Below are 19,375 nucleotides of genomic sequence, written 5' to 3'. Positions count from 1 at the left end.
GTCCCTCTCAGGATGGAGCCAGCCTCCTGCCCCCTCTGCGTGGTCTGGCCTGGCCTCGCTGCATCCTCTTGCTTCCGTTGGAGTGTCACTCTGGCTCTTGTGCCTCTGCTTTGCTGTGCCTGCTTGGAGCTCTGCTCTTGCCTTCCCTCCACTGGCCGTGCTCTTGTCTAGTGTTTTGTAGAACAGGCCCATATGGTCCTTCAGGCCTCCACTCTGGTCATCTCTTCCAAAGAGGCCTGCCCTAGGCCTCCTGATATTCTGCCCACCACCGACTTGCTGACCTCACCCTCTGTTCGGTCTGTGGCTGCCTTGTTTGCTCGTGTGGACTGGTTAACACAACAGAGAATATGAGCAACCCCAAGGACAGTCCACTCTATACCCCAGCACATAGAACAATACCCGGAAAGTAGGAGGTGCCTAGTAAGCATGTTAGGAACAGGAAAGATGACCCTCAGGGAGGGCAAAGGGGAAAAAGCAAGGGAGGAAGATTTGCCAAACCTAAATAGTAAGAGGGCTTTCAACAAGATCAACCATTGTTAATGAAAACATATGTCACCAACTTTATAGTGACATCTTTCCCTTGCAGACTCCTGCCCTTTGGGTGACCCAGAAGAAAGGCAAGGGAGAAGAGTATAGAGTCACAGGGCCCTCCAGAGCCAGCTCCAAGCCATCGCCACTTGCTGAGGCCCATCCACTCCAGCCGGCCCCAGTGTGTTTGTCTCTCTGTGTTGGAGATCTCCAGGGAGGGGCGGCCCACTCCCAATTGTATCCTTTGTGGTTAGGAAGTTCTTCTTGAATCAGAGCAAAAACCCTGACGGGGCAGCCTGCATTCACTTCCCCGAGTGGCCACTGCCAAGAGCAACACCACTCATCCCTTCAGTTGTAAGACAGATGCCTGCTGGGCATGGGGGATGGGAGCATGTTCTTTTGGCCCCAGACCAGTCAGAAGCCAGCCCAGGAGTCAGACTCTAAACTCCTGATGGCCTCTCTGCTTGGTCTGGGTTTCAAGGAAACATGGGTAGGACTAGAACAGGGCTCCCAGGGTGGGAATGGGTGGTCTACAGAGCCTGGCGGGCCATTATTCTGGTGTCCCCATGAGGAAGCCAACATCTGGAAGGAAGGGTCCTCCCACCTCTGGAACCCACAGTGGAGGTCCAGGCAGCTCACAGCTCAGAGGACCCCATCCTGCTACAGTCACAAACCACTGAACCTTCCCAGGTAGCCAAGGAAAGGAAAGCTTTCCAAAGGAGGGGACAGAGAGCAGGCGTTCCACAGCTAGGCCCAGCTGGGCATATGATTAGTGGATTCTCCATGTTTTCCACATGAGACATCCTCTGTTCTATCAGGCCTCTCTTGGGAAGCCAGGTGTCCCCAGCCTGGGCCTCCGCCCAGGGAAGTGCCTCACCCGAAGGGTCTCAAAGGTGTCCTCAATCTCAATGATCTGTTGGATGTTGTTGGTGATGGTGGAGATGACCTTATCGATGAGGTGCACCACGCCATTGGTGGCGTGGTGGTCAGCTTTCAGCAGCCGAGCACAGTTGACAGTTATAATCTGCCCAGAGAAATAGCAAAGTCAAGTGGTTAGCAAAACAGAATCCGGATGCGGAAGCCTCAGGAGGGGAAGATGATGTTTTCACACCCACCCACTGTGGAACCAGAGGATCTAAGGAGAAGACCCAGGAGGCCAGGGGTTGCAGGACAAAACCCCAGAGAGTAGCCCCACATATGGGTCAGCAGTGGACAGAAGACAGTGCTGTGTGGCTGGGGATTCCCGTACCCCATTGGGATAGTGGTGGATTTGGATGTTGGAATTCTGGTACATGGAGGTGAGGGCCATGCCATGCTTCAGCTCATCAGTCAGGACCCGCCTGTCCACCATGTGGTAGCGGAGGGCGTTGAGCAGCTCAATGTTGACGTTGCTCACCAGGGAGTCCAGCACTTCCTAGAAGGAAGAACAATGTGACAGTTAGGAAGCTGCAGACCCCATGTTCAAGGGGTGGGCCCTCATTCCCCTGGGAAATATGCTTCCTAATCCTCAAGTAGACGTAGACCTCACTCCTACCAAAGAGCCCTCCTCCGTGAACACCAAGACTGGTCTGTGCCCAATGGGACAGACAGGACACTGTAAGAGACTTGGTGAGTCCTATTTAATTTGTATCTGTGGGGTGAAAGGTAAAGCTTCCAGAAACAGTAGGATATTGCTTCAGATCCTATTCTCCATGCCCAGACCTCTCAGAATAAAGCAGTTCCCAGGAAGAGCCCTCTGGGCGGAAGGAACAGCTCACCGCTGGCAAAGAAGCCCAGGCCTCGTTGCTAGGGGCGAAGATGGTGAAGCTGCCTGGTCCCTCCATCTCAGGCCTCAGCTTCTCTGTGCGATCCGTGTACAGCTGAGTGGTGGTGGATCCGACAACTCCCAGGGTCTCATAAAGGTTTGAGAGTGGAAGGGCTGCAGGGATAGAAGACAAAGGAGGGATGGGCCTCTGCAGAGCCACCCCAGCCAGACCACCCCTGCCCTTCCTTCTCTGCCAGAGAGGCTGGAGATACATTTGCAGGTGAAGAGGGGTGAGGGAGTGGGTGGAAAAGCCCGAAGACAGTCTATTGCTGGGGAGCTGAGAGCTTAAAATAACTCAGTAAGTAGTCAAATGCCTCTCTATGTGAACTCAGCTAATTGGAAATTTCTAATCATTTTTTTTTCCCCTAATCATTTTAAACACAGCAGAACACAGCTTTTTTTTTTTTCCTTAGACATTTAGATAACACAGGTAGGAATGTACACCAGAAAGAGAAATCCTAACTACACACTAGTTTTACAGATTTGTCTTCTTATTGAAACTAGTTTCCTAATGGCCACTACTAGAAGGAAACAATTATAAATCTTTGAGAGGTATTTTGTGTATTTGCAGGTAATAAAATCCTTCTTAGACAGTGAGCCTAATGTTCATTTTAAAAGATCTAAAAATAGGGTCCAGAGATCAAGCTCCCCCTTACAGCCTATCTCCTTTACCCAACCACTCTCCCCATCCCACCTAGTCCTTCTACTTGGGTCATAATGACATGCCCCCCACACCATGCCAACAACATCCTCCTTGTGACCTTGGCACTGACCATGCTGCACGCTCCCCCGCCCTTTAAATTTCAGGTTCACATTCTTCTTCTTCTTCTTTTTTTTTTTTGTCAAAAAGGTATATTTTGTTGTCTGTCACTGATTTTATGACTTTGATCTAGTTACGGACTCAGTATCACACTGTTTTTATCATCATACTTTTTTTTTATTAGCCATTTTCAGGTTCATAATCTTAACTTAAAAGTAACTTATTTTTCAAATTTAAAACACAAACTCCTCTGCACAGTTGCTGGTAATGTGTGACACTAAAGAAGAGGCTCTGATCAATTTCACAGGTGGCATCCTGTCTTTGGCCCAGAGCTGCCAATCATGGTATCCTTTACTGACTCTGCGTGAGCCTCCTTGCAGCTCTGCTCACTGCTGAACTCCAGTGGGCCAAATTTAGACACAGAGTGGGGCTACCCTGGGTTCCCAGCCCAGCCAGAGACCAAGTTATCCCATCGGACCTCTAGCAGGATCTTATCAGAAAGCAAAGGGCCGCCACACCAAACCTGCTGAATGCATTTAGAATCAAAGATAAGAGGCCCAGGAGCCTCCATTTCCTAAAGAGGCTGGGCAGGCCAGAACTGGGTTCTGCTCTACTAGTTCGTTGAAAAGTAGCTCAGGAAATGCACTGTTTCTAGCTCCTATCTTCCACCTCTTGCATGGAACATAAAGGCCAGTGACACATGGGAGAATGGGAGAATGCCAATACACCCTCCCCAGGGACCCATGTTCAGACCTTGTACACTTTTATATGCATGCTCCTCTCTCCTTACTCACCCCTCCACCCACACCCACAGGCAGGGCCTGGCTTATTACCTGCAGGACAGCCCTTCTCTCCTGGGACCTTCTCATATCCAGGACAGCACTCATAGCTGATGACTCTGTAACAAGAGGCACACACATGTGTCAGGCAGGGCTTCACTCCTCCTCCAGCGCCATCAGTCTCTCTCTCCCAGCAAATCACCGAGTATAAGAAGAGAGATCATGGGTGCAGCATCTTCCTCTGAGGAGGCCACTTGCTAGATCATAACTACCTTTCACTGGCAAGAAGCTCCTCATGTCTCCTTGGCCTTATAGAATGTTCCTGAAGGTTGCCAACATTTACAAAAAACCAACTAGGAAGCCCAACTAACTCAGTATATTCAATAGTGTAATTAGAAAACACCAAGAATTTATCTCCAACATGCACCAGAAACCAGATGGCCACTGTGCTGGAAAGGGAGCAGGGAGGAGCAGACAGATATGCACTAGTTCTAGCTCTGAGTCTGTCACATCCTGGCCAGTCCCCTTTCCTCCTTGGGTCTCAGTTTTCTCATCTATAAAATGCATGTGTGCATGTGTGGGTGTCACTGATTAAATCTCTCATGCTCTTCTAACTCTGATTTAATAACCAAAAAGTATAGGGTATTTGTGATCATCAAGTTTTTCTCAGTTTCTAATAATCAAATTTTAAAATTTAACACTAAAATAAAAGCAGAGCTCCTCTTATGAAGTAGTCTTTTTTAAATTTTAAAGCTAAAAATGTGTTCATTGATAAAATGTTTTTATGGTTTCAAACTGAAGATACACAAAGGATTACATAGCAAAGTGTTCCCTACCCACCCTCCTCCTTCAACCATGCCTCGTCCTTCCAGAAGAAAACCCATATTGTCCATTTGTAAAATTCTCTGCATTTGGATGAACATGAGACTGGTAGTGCAGTTTTAATCTTTGAAACAATTTGTTCAAGAAACTAAAGATGGTCTCCTTTCCTTCAGACCACCCTATAATGAGACATTGACTCCTGTGTGGGGATCTGAAAGACACAGCTTCAGAAAATGTGATACTATGGGGAAGCCACAGGACTTCAATAACATTGCAAGGAAAAATTCTGAAAGTCTATTCCTAAGAAAGATCTTGTGGAGGTCACACCACAGCGCCAGCCAACTCTCCTTAGCAGGCCTGGAGCCAAATGCAAACCGCACGGACTCCCCATGCTTTCCCTTCTTTCTGATACATCGATATGCCCTTTGGGACAAGAGAGAGGTTAGACTTGAATTGCAAAGGGTTTTATCAGACTCATGCAGGATGCTTAATGACATCACCAGAAGAGAGGCAGATGGATTGGGAAGAAATGTGGCTTTGGGGCGCTGGATTAGACTCTCAGCGCACACTGAGCTTCCTGCTCTTGTGAATGCAACTGGAGTCAACTCAGGGAAGACTTATCAAGTGAAGATGAAGCCTGGTTCACCAGTTATCCAGGAGAGTGTTTCAGATTCTCAGGATATCAGGGAGTTATAGGTGCCACTTTTAGCTAGAAATGGGCCCCGAGGAAATGACTGAGGATCCACAAGTTAGAAACATTCTTCTCTGACCCATTTCCTCCATTCTCCTTTTGTCCAGCCCTTCTGTTCCTTTCTAACCTTGCATCCCAGCACTTACAAGGCCCAAACATGCTGTTCCCCAAGACTGACCTTGACCCACCCACAATTTTATCTTCAGAAACTAAAATTGACTCTGCAACTAAAATAATATTTCATTGACATACAATTTCAAAGGCAGTGTAGTTTAAGAGAAACAGTACTAGAATCAGGGGTTTGCATTGTGATTCATTGGTAACTAGCAGGGTGACCTTGAAAGTCTATTTCTCTCTGGTCTCAGTTTCCCCATACACACAATGTTAAACTAGATGATCTCTAAAATTCCTTCCAACCTCACACTCACAAGTCTTCTAGTTGGTGGGCTGATTTCTATGGGACAGAGAGCCACTCCCTAAAAGAAGGACAGTGTCCTTCAATCCAGGGAGAGCTCCAAGCTTTGATCCTATGCATAAATACTAGGGTTCAGTGACTTCATTGGGAAGAAATGGAGTTAGGGAAGTAGGAATAGGTCATATCTCTTCCACACTTAGTTTATTTCAAAAGTTATCTGTTATAAAATTCCATGGAGTTGGAGAAGGACAGTTGGAAAATCTACCAAGTCCTCTGGGCCCCTGGTGAGCATGGGTGCTATACACTCCATGGCCTGGAGTCCCCCATCAATCTGGCCAAAGACTCAAAAAATGTTGGCTTCTGAGTTACATCTCTGCCCTACTCCCCAGAAAAACAAAAACACAGGAAAGACAAACAGCTCAGGTAGCTTCCCAAATGGGAACCTATGATTCCTGCAACAAGTTATGTGTATTGGGAGAGGGGGCACATAGGCACATGTGTGCAAGTAGGCTGTGTAGGGAGAAAGGGGTGCTGAGGGGCTGCGGGGAAAAGGTCAGAGATGAGCAGAACAGTCTCAGCAAGGAGAGGGTTAACAGGATTAAATAAGATGTGGGAAGACATGAATGGTGTGATTCTACTTTGTGTACAATCAGAAACATGAAAAATCATGCTCTGTATATGTAATAAGAAGTAAAGTGCATTCTTCTGTCATATATAACAAATTAGAATAAATAAATGCAATAAAAAAAAGCTCTGAGGGGTGAAGGGGTCTCTTGACATGACAGGTGGGTCGAGGCAGCACTAGGGCTCTCCTCATGTTGCACCAAGTCGGACTCTTTTTCCATTGCTCTTGTCAATGCGCACATTTGGCAGAAGCAGAATGATCTGAAACTCTGACATCTGGAGGACACCATTGTGTCTCCAAAGCAAACAAGGTTAACTTCTGTCAGCACTCCCTGTGCTTCTTCAGGGGGGCTCTCTGCACCCATGTCTCATGGCAGCAGGACTGTGCTCTGCTGTCACATGCGAATGGCTTTGACAGCAAGTTCCCCATGGTAGAGACTCAGTTTCTGAGGTTGCAAAGTCTCCCCCAGCCAAGATCTTTTTCTAGTAAACTGAGCACAGCTCTCAGAAGGTTTCTCCTCTTCCCCTTGCCCTGCTGACCTCCCTCTCCCTGGCCCTCTCTGGGCATTCAATTGTAGGCCAGGACACTCAGCCTGGGTATGGCAGGCTTATGACTTGAGATGGTTCTACAGCTGCTAGTCTCCTTGCTCTACCTGAACCAAACAATACTGGCCCTTTCCAGAACCAGCCTGCATGACCCCAGAGAAGCAGAGAGCAGCTGCAGGCTGCAGACCTAGAAACGGTCCATTGGGACGATCCCCCCGAAAGATTCTTGGGTTGCTGATCTGCACAGCAGCTTGCCCCACCCTCCCTGTGCCCAGTGGGCTACTCCATGTGGGCTCTAGCCCTGGAGAGAACACAGATGCTGTGGGAGACAGACAAGCAAGAGCCTGGATCTAAAGCCATCCCTCTAGGATGAACACAGAGAAGGACAGAAACCAGTGGGAACCTACAGTTCCTAGGTGTCTCTGAACAGCAAGGAACTGTTGGTCTCTGAATCTCATCTCATCAGCCAAAGCTGCTCTGCTCCTGACTTCTTGACCAGAAATAGTTTCTAATAACTAAAAACCTCAGGTCAGAAAAAGCAAACTCTCCAAGGCAACAAGTTACTAATTATCTGGTTCCAGTTTCTCAGGACAGAAGAACAAGTTGCAGAAGAAAGTGAGTTAAGGTACCCGGATTAGAAGGGTATCAAAAAGATAGTGTCTACACAGGGCCTGGGTTTAGGGATATTTGGGAAGCTCTCCTCCATCCCCCTGTAACTTTTTCACATAGACTTGGACACAGAAAGGACCCGTATTTCTCTTCCCAAAGTAATTTTCCACAAAGTTAATATAAAGTTAAAATAATCACTCTCTCCCAAGTGCGCTTCACTGGGTGTAAATGCCAAGGAATTAACTAGACTTGTGGAGGAGATGGAACAAGGAGTGGAGCCTGAGAGCCAGTCTCCTGTGACAGAAGGTAAACTATTCTCTGGGTCACAGTTTCCAACAGGAATCTCAGAGCAAACAGAGTCACAGCGTCTAGACATGGGGGTGCCCCGCGGACTGCCTGCCTGAAGTGGTTTACTTTTTTCTGCATTCCTGGCCTTGGAAAGGAAGCTGAGCTGATCCTTAAGGTCCCCAATAGAAAACCAGAGATTGCTCTGAGCCACCTTCCACCAGCAAAGGCTTCCAGCATCCCAGGAATTCACCAGCCTGGTTAGTGATTAGGATGAAGACTTTAGAAAATGGTTATATGCAATTGTGGTGATTTGTATTCCATGTGTGAGGACATTTTGGGGACTCCTGGGTGTCTTCTCAGTTCTCATGCCCGTCATCTGATGAGGGCTGTTGAGGAGCCTCTTGCAGCAAGGTATCACCAAAGCCACCAGATTGGGAGTGACTCTGGGCCAAAGGGCTTCTCTGATCCTGAGGAGGCTTTGTCTCTGGAACCCACAAACACAGTTTTCAGGGCTGTAGAGAGAGACCTGGGCAGTTCACTCAGGTCCCACAGGCATGCTCATTTGTAGACCTCCTTTGACACTAGCTGCTAGGCTTGATTCTTCCTGGGGGCAGCACAGTAGAGTGGACAGAACTGCCCCATTTACCAGCAGATGACTCTGAACAGGACGCTTAGGCTTTGCTGGGACTCTGTCGCCCCATCTACAAATGAGCTAATGATCACATTCTATTAGAACATAGAGTATGAGAAGCGAATGAGTTTACATACGAGAAGCACTTAATGGATACTTGCTGTCAACTAAGTGCTCAGTTGTCCAGCTTCTTCTAAAACAAAACATTCCAAGTGTAAACTTTAAAGTGGAAGCTAGAATAATAACTTGAGGCAAAGCAATATCCTACAGTGAGCTCACTGATGGAGTCACATTGTAACAAATAAATCCCCATAATACATGGGTGGAAGGCTTCTATTAGTTTCCCATAGCTTACTGTAACAAATAACCACAAATGTAGTGGTTTAAAACAATACAAACTTATTATGTTACAATTCTGGAGGTTAGAGCCACTAATCAGCCTCATGGGGCTAAAGCAAAGGTTGTATTCATTCCAGAAGCATTAAAACTCGGTTCCTTTCCATTCCCAGTTTCTGGAGGCTGCTGCATGCCTTGGCTTGTGGTTTTATCACCCCAGCTTTCCACCACATCTTCTCTGACTCTGAACCTGCTGCCTCCCTCTTATTAGGACCCTTATGATTACATTAGATTTACCAAATAATCCAGGATAATGTCCTCCTCTCAAGATCCTTTTTTTTTTAAATGCATGAATACATTTATTAAAATTATATGTTTTAAGATCCTTAACCACAGCTGCAAAGTCCCATTGTCCATGTTGGGGAACACATTTACAAGTTTGCAGATTAGGATGTGGACATCTTTAGGGGTCATTTTTCTATTTTTCCCCAGGGCTTTTGCCCCAGGTAGTAAGTATGTGGTTCATATAAATTCTCAGCAGCATGAAATTTCCAATCAGCTAAGCAGCTTCCTAATTTACAGAATGTTCTAGAATCTTCAGGAAACACTGCTTAACAGATGTGTTTTTGGTGTATGTTCAATATCCCTGATATGAAGCAGATCATCCACGGGGTCCTAGATGGTTGTTTGGGGAATATGAAACAGTGCTAGGGTGGGTCTGGGGAGAGCCTAGATAGCTTCTCATCATCCTCTTTTTCCTTTGGGACCAAGTTATGGAATACAGAAAAGAGAAGATTGGCACTTTTCCAGTTTCATGTCAGATGTCTCAGCGTGCTTTGCACAGAATGAAATCTATTGAAAACAGACCTGCCACCTGATGGAAAAGCTCAACCTTGTCTTGGATGGCTTCAGTAAAGGTGACATTTCTAAGCTTTAACACAGTGCTGAACAAGTATTGCAATGTAGCCCCTGGGCAAAGCAACGCTTGCTACTAGAAAACCAGCAGTATCCTGCCAGCCCATCTTGGCTCCAGAGAACTGCTTCTGCACTTGTGAAATGTGTTGCTTATGGAACAATTTCAAGACTTTGGAATGGACAGCTGCCATCCCTACCTGCCAGCTCCCTTCCTGTGTCACATTCATGATGTCTGAGCCCCTGCTATGTCTGTGATATCCCCATGACGTCTGCTCTGACTTAGCTATTAAACAGATCTCCCTCTCTGCAGACACACACACACACACACACACACACACACACACACGAAGACTAGTACAGAGACAGCCAGACTCCTGACCACAATTTCCTGCACCTTTGTTCAACCTTCCACATGTAAGAATTTTATTACCAATCAAACTAGGGCCTGAAATCACAGAGGAGGATGCTGACTATTTCCCATAACTCTTTTTGATTGACCATTGTTATCACTCTGGTGTTCCTTAGGATCTGAAATAAAAGCTAAAGTGAGTTTCTAAGGAATAAAATGTACTCAAGTCTCTAGGTAGGAGCCCACCGGTAACTATTTCTTGTAATAAAATGTATATGTTGGCTTGACACCTAGTGTCCAAGTCTCAGATTCTTCTCTTTGGAAATACAGAAAAGCTCTTGTCTGAAGACATGAGGACAGAGCTGAGTGTGGCCTGTCCTCTCCCCTCCAGGAAGTGGACTCCAGGGCCTCCTGGCTGCAGGCAAGTGGGTTCAGGGTCCTGCCTCACTAGGCCTGTCCCGTGTCTCTGCTTAAACTCATGCCACAACCTTCACCCTTGGGCTTGGGGCTTGGTGCTGTTCAATTGCTTTCAAGGTCAAATTTTCCTTCTGGCCTTAGGTCCCCTGATGACCCACGTTGCCTCCTCCCCCAGGCCATTTTGCTTTCTTTCATCCCAACACAACTGAGTCTTGCTGGGAAAAGGCCCGGTGCCCATGTCAGCCCCACTCTAAGATGGTTTTCTTTACTCCAACCACCATGCTCCCATGTCCCACTCAGTTCCTCATCCAGCTCAATGCACGAGGGACCTACTTCCCCCAGGGTGACATTAATTCCAGCCAGCATGCACCCCACCCCCAGTACCCACAGCACTTAATTCATGGTGGTCAGATGGCAGCTCCCTCAGGGGTCTGGGTCTTAGATAAACAAGTTCCCCGAAAAGCTGCCCTTAGCTTTCAAGGACAACAGAACTGAGTCAATCTCTTCCTCTTTTCCTCTCTGCTTTTTCTGGTTCTTCTCCAAGTCAGCTCCACCTTTCTGATGCTGCACGTGATGTTCCAGGAAGGGCCTGTCTTGTCCTGGATCATGAAATTTTACAACGACTCTTGTTTTTCTCTCCTCATTTCCTCTTTTCTGAAGCTACTCAGAGCAACAGCCACATTCAAGAGCTGAATGTGAACATCTTTTCCCTTTGATTTTCGTTTTCCTTTTCTCCATTCCCGGGCTCCCCTCTGTGCTGACTGGAGTGAGGGTGCTGCCCCAATTCCTCACCACGTTCTCAAAACCAAACCTGTCCCAGAAGGCAAGATTATAGCTGGGAGTGTTTTGTCAACACGTAGCTCTACTGCTTGTGACTTGTCCTGGCACACGCACAGAGAAAGAGGAGAGTGTTAAGAGCCAATAAGCCAACGTGACTCATCCTCCACCAGCATCAGCCACGAGCTGCCGAGGAAAGTTACCATGCTACTGTTAACCAGTCGGGCAAATGCTTCAACAGGGGGGCATCCAAAGTGAAACCCTGTGGCCAGCTTGTCGTCACAATTGGATGACATTTTTAGAGAAACTTCAATTAATGAAAATACGGCCTCATTGTAACCCAGAGCTGTGAGATGGAGAAGTACTCTTGGCACAGGTGCTTTGATTATCTTCCAAGAAGCAATTATGTGGGGCCTGGCTTTGTGTTTAATTGAGTAATTAATTGTTTGAGTAGATAACATACCCATATGAAAAAAATCAGTTGGTACCAGTGGTATTATTATTTTTGAACCCAGAGTTCCTCTACCACTGAGATATATCTCCAGTTCTTTTTATTTTGTATTTTGAGACAGGGTCTCACTAAATTGCCCAAGCTGGCTTCAAATTTGCAATCTTTCTGTCTCAGCCTCCCAAGTTGTGGGGACTATAGGTGTGTCCCACCACACCCAGCATTATTATTATATATATTTTTAATTTGGGCAACAGGGAAGAATAGGCTAGGCATAGAATTTGCATAATCTCTTTTTGTTCAAAACTGGAAAAATTATTGCTGAGCTTCTGTTCACTGAACCTGGAGGGTGTATCCTTCTAACTCATGCAACTCTTTTTAGATTTCAGGTGGGACTCTCATTGGCAGGGAGCCAGTTGCCACAGACTTGCCCCAGACAGGCTCCAGGGAGAAGCAGCTCTCTCCAGCTCAGTTCCGATTCCTGATTTCCCTTGATTCAGACTAGGATTGATCATTGCCTCACATAATCAGGGCCACACATTGGTATATTTATTTCCATGTACATTTTAAGGAAAGGGCATTTCCCTTTCCTTTAGTTGATTATGAAATTGGAAGAGATGGTTACTTGAAAGCAACATCAAAGCAATAAATTTAAAAATCTGTAAGAGTGGAAGAAGTCCAAGATAGTGGCTTAGAGTTTCTTAATCCTCCTATTATGCAGATGAGAGGAAGGGTCAGATCCCTACAAGGGGAGGTTTTGCACAGCACATCTTCCTATCTGTAGGAGAGAGCCAACTTTGACAACTGCTGACAGTTAGTGCCCAAAGAGATTAGGTTTCCTCAGAATTCTGTTAGAATATGCACACTACCCTGTTTCTACCAGGTGCTGGGCAGTAGGGATGAAGGCTGCCTCCCTTTGTGCTTATACAGGAAGCAACAAGCCTTATAGTGACGTCACTGGACTATAGCCTATTGCCACTTTTCCGTCTGTTTGTGTGGTCTAATTTACAAATTCTGTGGTAATGATAATAGCAACTAGTATTTATTGAGCAGTTACTATGTGCCAGGCACCGTATTTGTTCTCTTATGTACATTATTTCATTTAATCCTCATAACAAAACCATAAGGCAGGTCATTTCATTATTTCCATTTTACAGAGGAGACAGCTGAGTATTCTAAAAATGAACCCTGTCAAAGTTAGGGTCTAAGCCTATCTTAATATTGGGGGCCATCTCATTGTGGGCACATTTCTAAGCAACCTAAATCTTTTTGAGGTGTTTACCTTAGGACAACAGAGACAGAGTGGGCTTTCCTATCAGTTCAACAACAGATTTTCTTTCCCAGAGCGACATGCTGGTGGCCTCTCCATGGACTTTCTGAATCATTTAGTGAAGATTTGGAAACGCACACACGCATGCACGTGCGCGCGCATGCACACACACACACACACATACAATTTTATGCTTCTTGCAATTCCAAACTAGCCCTAAAAGATGTTTTAAAGTGTTGTCAGCAGCCTTAAAAATGCAGAAAAAAATTGGCCAGCTTCCTAAAACCACTCCCCAGAACACATTCTCTGACACGTTTGTACGTGCACCTTCATGGCTCTTTAGGCAGCCTGACCTTTTAGAAGGTGCTGGCCCAGCCCTGGGGGCACCTGTGGCTGGCACACGTGCAACGTGGCCTCTTTGGTCTTGGGTATTTGCAGATACTCACGTTGACTTGCCACAGATCTTCCTCTGGTACCACTGCTTGCAGTTGGTGAAATACTTCTTGTTGGTGCCAATGAGCTTCTGCACAGCACACACGTTGGGGCTGGAAACAAAAGCAATGGTGTTAGTGAGGTCGGCATGTCCATCACTTCATGTAGGTCTTCCCAGTTCATCAGATGGAGGACAGACAGCCATTTCGGTCTTGGCAGCAGGGTGGATTTTGGGGTAGGCTTTGGACCTGTCTACCTAGATTCCCATTGGTCCTCATGAAGGCTTTCCATCAAACAAAAAATTGCTTATCTATCTCACACATTGATATAATTTCATGTAACTATCCTTGGCATGGGCAATGGGACAATGTAAATAAAGGGGTCGTAAATGTTTTAGATGGCATGGTATAGATCCAAAAAAATAGCAAAGTCAAAGTGGCATGTTTCCTAAGCAAAGCAGCTTTGAAAGACATCCCAGCCATTCTCTGCATCTGTACTTCATACTGAGCCCAAACTTGACATCCCAGTGTCTGTCACAGGCTCTGCAGTCATGAGGAGAAGACCCCAGCATCCCCCTGGCAGCTCTACATACACATATACTCATTGTCTAGACCAGCTGCCTGTCTCCCCAGCAATGACTCATCCAGAGGACAACACTGAAAATGAGGGTACATGGCAAGTGGTACATGGCACCAAATAGGGGTGTTCTCCTACTTAACTCTTAGTTGTCAATTACTTAGACCCCAGTTTGAGTTCCACTTCTCCCCCAAAGCCTTCCTCCATTGCCCCATGTGACACTCTTCTTTACATTCTCTGACCTGGGATGCAACTCGTTTGATGCTGGTTACCAGAAACCCTATAGCTGATGTGCGATGGATATTTCCTTTCTCCAGCTACCTTCAAAAGAACCTCGAAGGCAAGAGTCCTGCCTCTTTCTACCTTTGACATTCTGGATAGAGCCTGGCAACCGGTCAGGTGCAGAAGCTTGGAATAATCTTGTTGAAAATACTTGTTGAAAAGCGTGACCCAGCTCAAAAAGACCTCAATGACTGGGAAAGCAAAGTGCAAATTTCCTGGGGCTTTGCCTAGAAGGCTCCTCCAGAGCCACAGGGTTTTGTTGCAGGGTATTTTATTCTATTGTACCATCTCCTGATCCAATAGAATAGTGCTCAGGCCATTAGGAACCCCTGGGGTAAGGAGGCTGCTGTGGCTGGATGGTGACATTTGGGATGGGAGAAGACGGGGAGGCAGACAGTTCATCTGACTCAATCATAAATCAGACAAAGCAAAGAAACTACAGCTGAGGGTTTTCACAAGACCCCAGTGCTCAGAGAGCTTCAGGTGTCACCCAATGACTGGGCAATTACTTCAACATCAATTTCTTTGTGACTTTAAAACTGTAATCCACAGGTACCCTTTCATATGCACGATATTTTTCAGGAAAACCCTGATTTTTTCAGTAAAGCTAGGCCTACCATCCCACTATTTGGGCTGCTAGAATTTGATCAGCTCTTAAATATTTAGGTTATTGGGTGATTGTTCACTCTGAACCCTTACTTCTTTACCTGTCTCTTTTACCATGTCACCTCTTATCCACATTTTAAAATTATTATTATTTTTGGTTGTCCGTTGACCTTTGTTATATTTATTTATTTATCTGCAGTTCTAAGAATCGAACCCAGCGCCCCACACATGTTAGGCAAGCTCTCTACCACAACCCCAGCCCCTTGTCCACATTTTTGTTCAATAAGCAGAGGTGAGTGGGCCACGAATGCACAGAGTATTAGGGAAGTAATGCAAGAACCAGATAGGGAACAAAGCTGAGGCAGAAGAGAATGTGACAAGCCCGCAGGAGGGCAGGTTACTTACTCCCAATAGGATGTCACTAAATGCCCCCAGCAGATTTCTAAACACCTTGCTTCTCTGTTTGCTCTCTGGGATTCACAGGTTAGACAGTCCCTAAGTAACTCCTGAAGATTCCCAGACAGCCACACTCCAGCCGCAAGTTCTACTTATTGTTGAATAATCTGCAAAGTTCTCCTATCTGACCAAGCAGGAAATAATTACTGTTGATGAATTCCCTGCAACTTTCTGTAGGCGTTTGGCCAATCTTCATGAGCCTCTTATGGATGTGGCTCCTACATTCCTCTGCAGAGGGAGAGTCCACTGCTGCTGCCCTGTGTGACAGAAACAGTGGTTGGGGCTGCTGTGACCCTTTCTTTCTCATATCAGGCCTGTATGAACTGTGTACACAAGAAATTTATGCTGTAGTGCAATCAAAAAGAGCAAGCCATTTCTGGGCCTTCTGCCTGAAGAATAACAGAGCTGCTGTTCAACTTGGACTTGAAAAACCAAGTGCTTTAGGAGGATCACTCCAATTTTTGGTCTGTGATATTTGGAAGTGTGGCTGCATTTCTAACTTCTCTTTCAGTAGTATTTTTCCCCCTTCCCTATAGCAAAAGGCAAACCTGGGAGCCAAGAGACCACATTACAGAGACTACCCTCCCAACAGTTTTCTATGTTTGGATAAAGTCACTCTCTGTCACTAAGCTGTAGTTTCACCATCTGTAAAATGGGAACATGTACTGTGGGGAAGTTGAACACAAAGTGGTGGTAGGGAGAAAGCGCTGCCCGTGAGCAGAACACTGACCATTTCTCCCTTCATATCATGGAGCAGTCTGCATTTCCTTAAACTGGCAGAAATGTTTTTCTTCCCTTTTCACCAGTTCTCACTTTGAATAAAGGGCTGGAACTTGAACAGGGTTATCCATTTGCACAGGGTGCCACACCCATGTGTGCAGGGCCAGGCAGTCCCGTGGTATTTTCAAGGGATGGTTAGATCAGGGTAAATGCAAGTGTGCCTGCAACCATTTTGCCATGGTGCATGCACACGTGCATCCAGATTTTACTGGGGGAGGGAGTGCTCATGTGACTTCTTGATCACTATGCCTATCACAGACAGATTACTATGGGTTTTTTCAACTGCACTGCAAGAAGTTAATCAAGAGGATTAGCCTACAGGGGTATGACAGGGAAGTTGATCTACTATCTGAAACTCAATAAAAAGCATCTGTATTTTTTTAAAACCCTATTTTCCATTCCGTCAGTGTCTCTTCTGGCCTCTGAAGGGAAGTGGGTTTTCTGTGGAGATGGTTCTTGGTGCAGCACTCTCAGTACCTTCACTGTGTACAGAGATGCCATTCTGGGAGACAATGCTGCGGGGATCTTCTCCTGACTAGTGGTTAAGAGGCAGAAGAAACATCCCAGGCATATTGTGGCATCAAAATAAAGCACAAGAAAGGCAGAGGAAGCAAAGGTGGGCTGGAGAGAAATAATAGGCCTGTCATCCCAGAGACTCAGGAGGCTGAGGCAGGAGAATTGCAAATTTGAAGACAGCTTTGGCAACTCATTGAGACCCTGTCTTAAAATTAAAAATAAAAGGGCTGGGGATAGAACTCAGTGGTATAGCAACTTGGGTTCAATCCTCTATACCAAAAATAAATAAAAATAAAATAAATAAATAAAAACAAAAACAAATAAATAAAAATAAAAATGCCAGTTTCACATTTTGACATTGAAGCCCCATGTCCTCCATGTCCTTCTTACCTGCCCTCTCACCCTTATGCCCAGGGCCTAAGTCAAAGATCATCTCCCAGTTCCCTAAGATCCTCAGTGCTCTCCTTCCAGGAGCCTGTTGAGGCTGTGGCTTTATTTCATTCTGCAGAGTAGACAAGACAAATTTGCCCCCAAGAGCCGTTCTCCCAAAAAGCCCTGAGCACCTGGAAGGCCAAGTGAGGTCAGAAAGCCATGGAGGAAACAAGGGTGACGACTCTCTAAAAGGGGCAGCCCATATCCACCCCCTAGATCATGACCAGGTATGGGAGTGAAGGCTTTGCTGGGACCTATGAAATCAACTTTGTCACCCTCAACAGTGACTTTTCATCTAAGTATAGATCTGGCTAGACTCTTGAAGGGCTGGCATTGCCTGTAATGTCAATGCCAGACCCAATAGCATCTGATCCTCCCCTGAGGACTCTTACCTGCCTCTACCTACATATAGTTTTACAAAGTTGTTTAAAAAAAAAAAAAGTTGGTGAAAACAGGTAGGCTGGAAGCCACAGTAAAGCCTGGTAATGTGAGAAGCCCACATGGCTTGGCTTTGGATGGATGTAGAAATGTTGCCCACCTTTGCATGGGTCTGTGCCTGGGTCTTTACCAGTTTAGACCTTTTACCTGGGTCTCTCTCCTAAAGCAAAGACATCTTCAGTGACTCAAAGGAATGCCTGCAGTTATAAGGTCCCACAGTTACAAATCCAACTTTTGCTTTAGGTCAAACTCAACCCTGGACCCAATACATACCACAGGTCTGTGGGAAGGCCTTCTAGGGGCTCAGTTTCCCCACCCCTGCTTTGTGAATACTGCTCTTCATTGTGTGTTTGGTGGGGAGATGCCACACTGTCCCTTTTGTGCCTGGGAAGTACTGCCTGATGCCAGATGGTGGGTGCAGGACACGACCAGGTGCACAGAAATCTGGGGCACCTATGCCACCTGGTGTAGCCCCAGTCTCATGTCTGGAGTCACTGGACAATGACCTGGCTGGGTTGGTGTGTGCATGACTGCCTTGGGCACCTTCCCACAGTGATTCTGGTCAGAGAGATGCCCACGCCCCCTTCTACCTATGTCTGGATGGAGAAACTGAAAGCGTGGGCAGTCTTATGCTTTTGTCCTGAGTAGGGGGTCACTGTTCGGCTTCCCCACCCTCTTCCCCTACAAAGCGTCCAGAGCAGGCTTCCCTCCATCATCCGGCACCCCCCTCCCTCCACCGAGTGCAGGACTGGTCTCAGCGCTGCACATTGCCTGCTTTTCTACCGGGCTTTGTCCCTTGCTCTCTGCCCCCTTCGATGCCCCCAGCGGCGTGCGTTCTGAGCCTGGCGACCCGCCCCTCCGCTCGGCTTACCCGTGCTGGCGGCCCCGGAGCTGGCTGTGCTGCAGCACCAGCTGGTAAGGTGACTTGGCGGGACCTGCCAGGGTCGCAGCGGGACCCAAGGCCAATGCCAGGGCAAGGGCCAGCAACCGCACGAGGAGCGCCATGGAGAGGGAGGACTCGCACAGACCGACGATGCGCGAGCGGGCCACTCGAGGAAGTGAGAGCGCCCCGCTGCCCGCGCCAGGTTAAGTAAGCCGCGAGCCGAGGGAGCGGCCGCGAGGGGCGGGGAAGCCGGCCGGCCCGGAGCGGGGAGGGCGGGCTGCTGGCGCCTCCCAACCCGCGCGCCCAGGGCTGCGCTCCGCACTCAGAACGCCCCCTCTGCCAGCAGATCACTTTCCTCTCTGTTCTCTCCTGCGCTGCCCAGCCCTCCCTCATGCCCTACCTCCGTCTCCTCCCCTAGTCAATTTTGCTCGAGCACAAAGTATGCAGATCCTTGAGACTTGGGCTTCTTGCAAGTGGGGACACTGGGAGTGAGGGGCAACTTTCTCTGAGGCCCGCTTCAAACTTTGTTCTTCCATAAGGGGCCGCAAATCTTTGAGTCCAAAGATGCCTCAATGATCAGGTTACAAACACTGCAAGAAAGGGGAGGGTGCTGATTCCCACAATGCTATGGCCCATCAGACTGGCCTCTGCGTTCCAGACACACCAGTCATGATAATAGAAACACAGATGGGGAGTAAGTCTTCTGATTGACAGAAGCCTTAAAATGTCGGGCAGGTTTTGTTAGGTGCTAAGCTGCTCTTGGAAACTTGGGGAAGGGTGGAGTCCTTACCTTACTCATCTACCCGTCAACAAACATCTCTGCAGCATTTGTGGCAGATAAAGATTCAAAAAGACAGAAAAGGCAAGATTCCTGCCCTGGAGGAGCTCAGAGCAATTGAGCAAATGGTCAGAGCAATTATGCAAATGGACTAAGTGCTGAACCTTGCCATTATTAATCACCCATC

General features: G+C 47.0%; 1 protein-coding gene across 1 annotated transcript in view; it reads right to left on the bottom strand.

Moving 5' to 3' along the window:
- Positions 1-18,571, bottom strand: part of Tgfbi (transforming growth factor beta induced) — a 33,810-nt gene extending 15,239 nt beyond the window's left edge. Inside the window, exons 1-6 of the mRNA XM_076855868.1 lie at positions 18,399-18,571; positions 13,456-13,554; positions 3,926-3,990; positions 2,286-2,446; positions 1,778-1,942; positions 1,406-1,552 (exon numbers count right to left, since the gene is read on the bottom strand). Of these exons, the coding sequence (XP_076711983.1) occupies positions 1,406-1,552; positions 1,778-1,942; positions 2,286-2,446; positions 3,926-3,990; positions 13,456-13,554; positions 18,399-18,532 (771 nt within the window). The 5' untranslated portion in view covers positions 18,533-18,571. The remainder of the gene's footprint in view (positions 1-1,405; positions 1,553-1,777; positions 1,943-2,285; positions 2,447-3,925; positions 3,991-13,455; positions 13,555-18,398) is intronic.
- Between the last annotated feature and the right edge of the window lie 804 nt (positions 18,572-19,375).

This window comes from Callospermophilus lateralis, chromosome 5 (assembly GCF_048772815.1).
Source record: "Callospermophilus lateralis isolate mCalLat2 chromosome 5, mCalLat2.hap1, whole genome shotgun sequence".
NCBI lineage: Eukaryota > Metazoa > Chordata > Mammalia > Rodentia > Sciuridae > Callospermophilus > Callospermophilus lateralis.
This window is presented reverse-complemented; position numbering and strand designations above follow the sequence as displayed.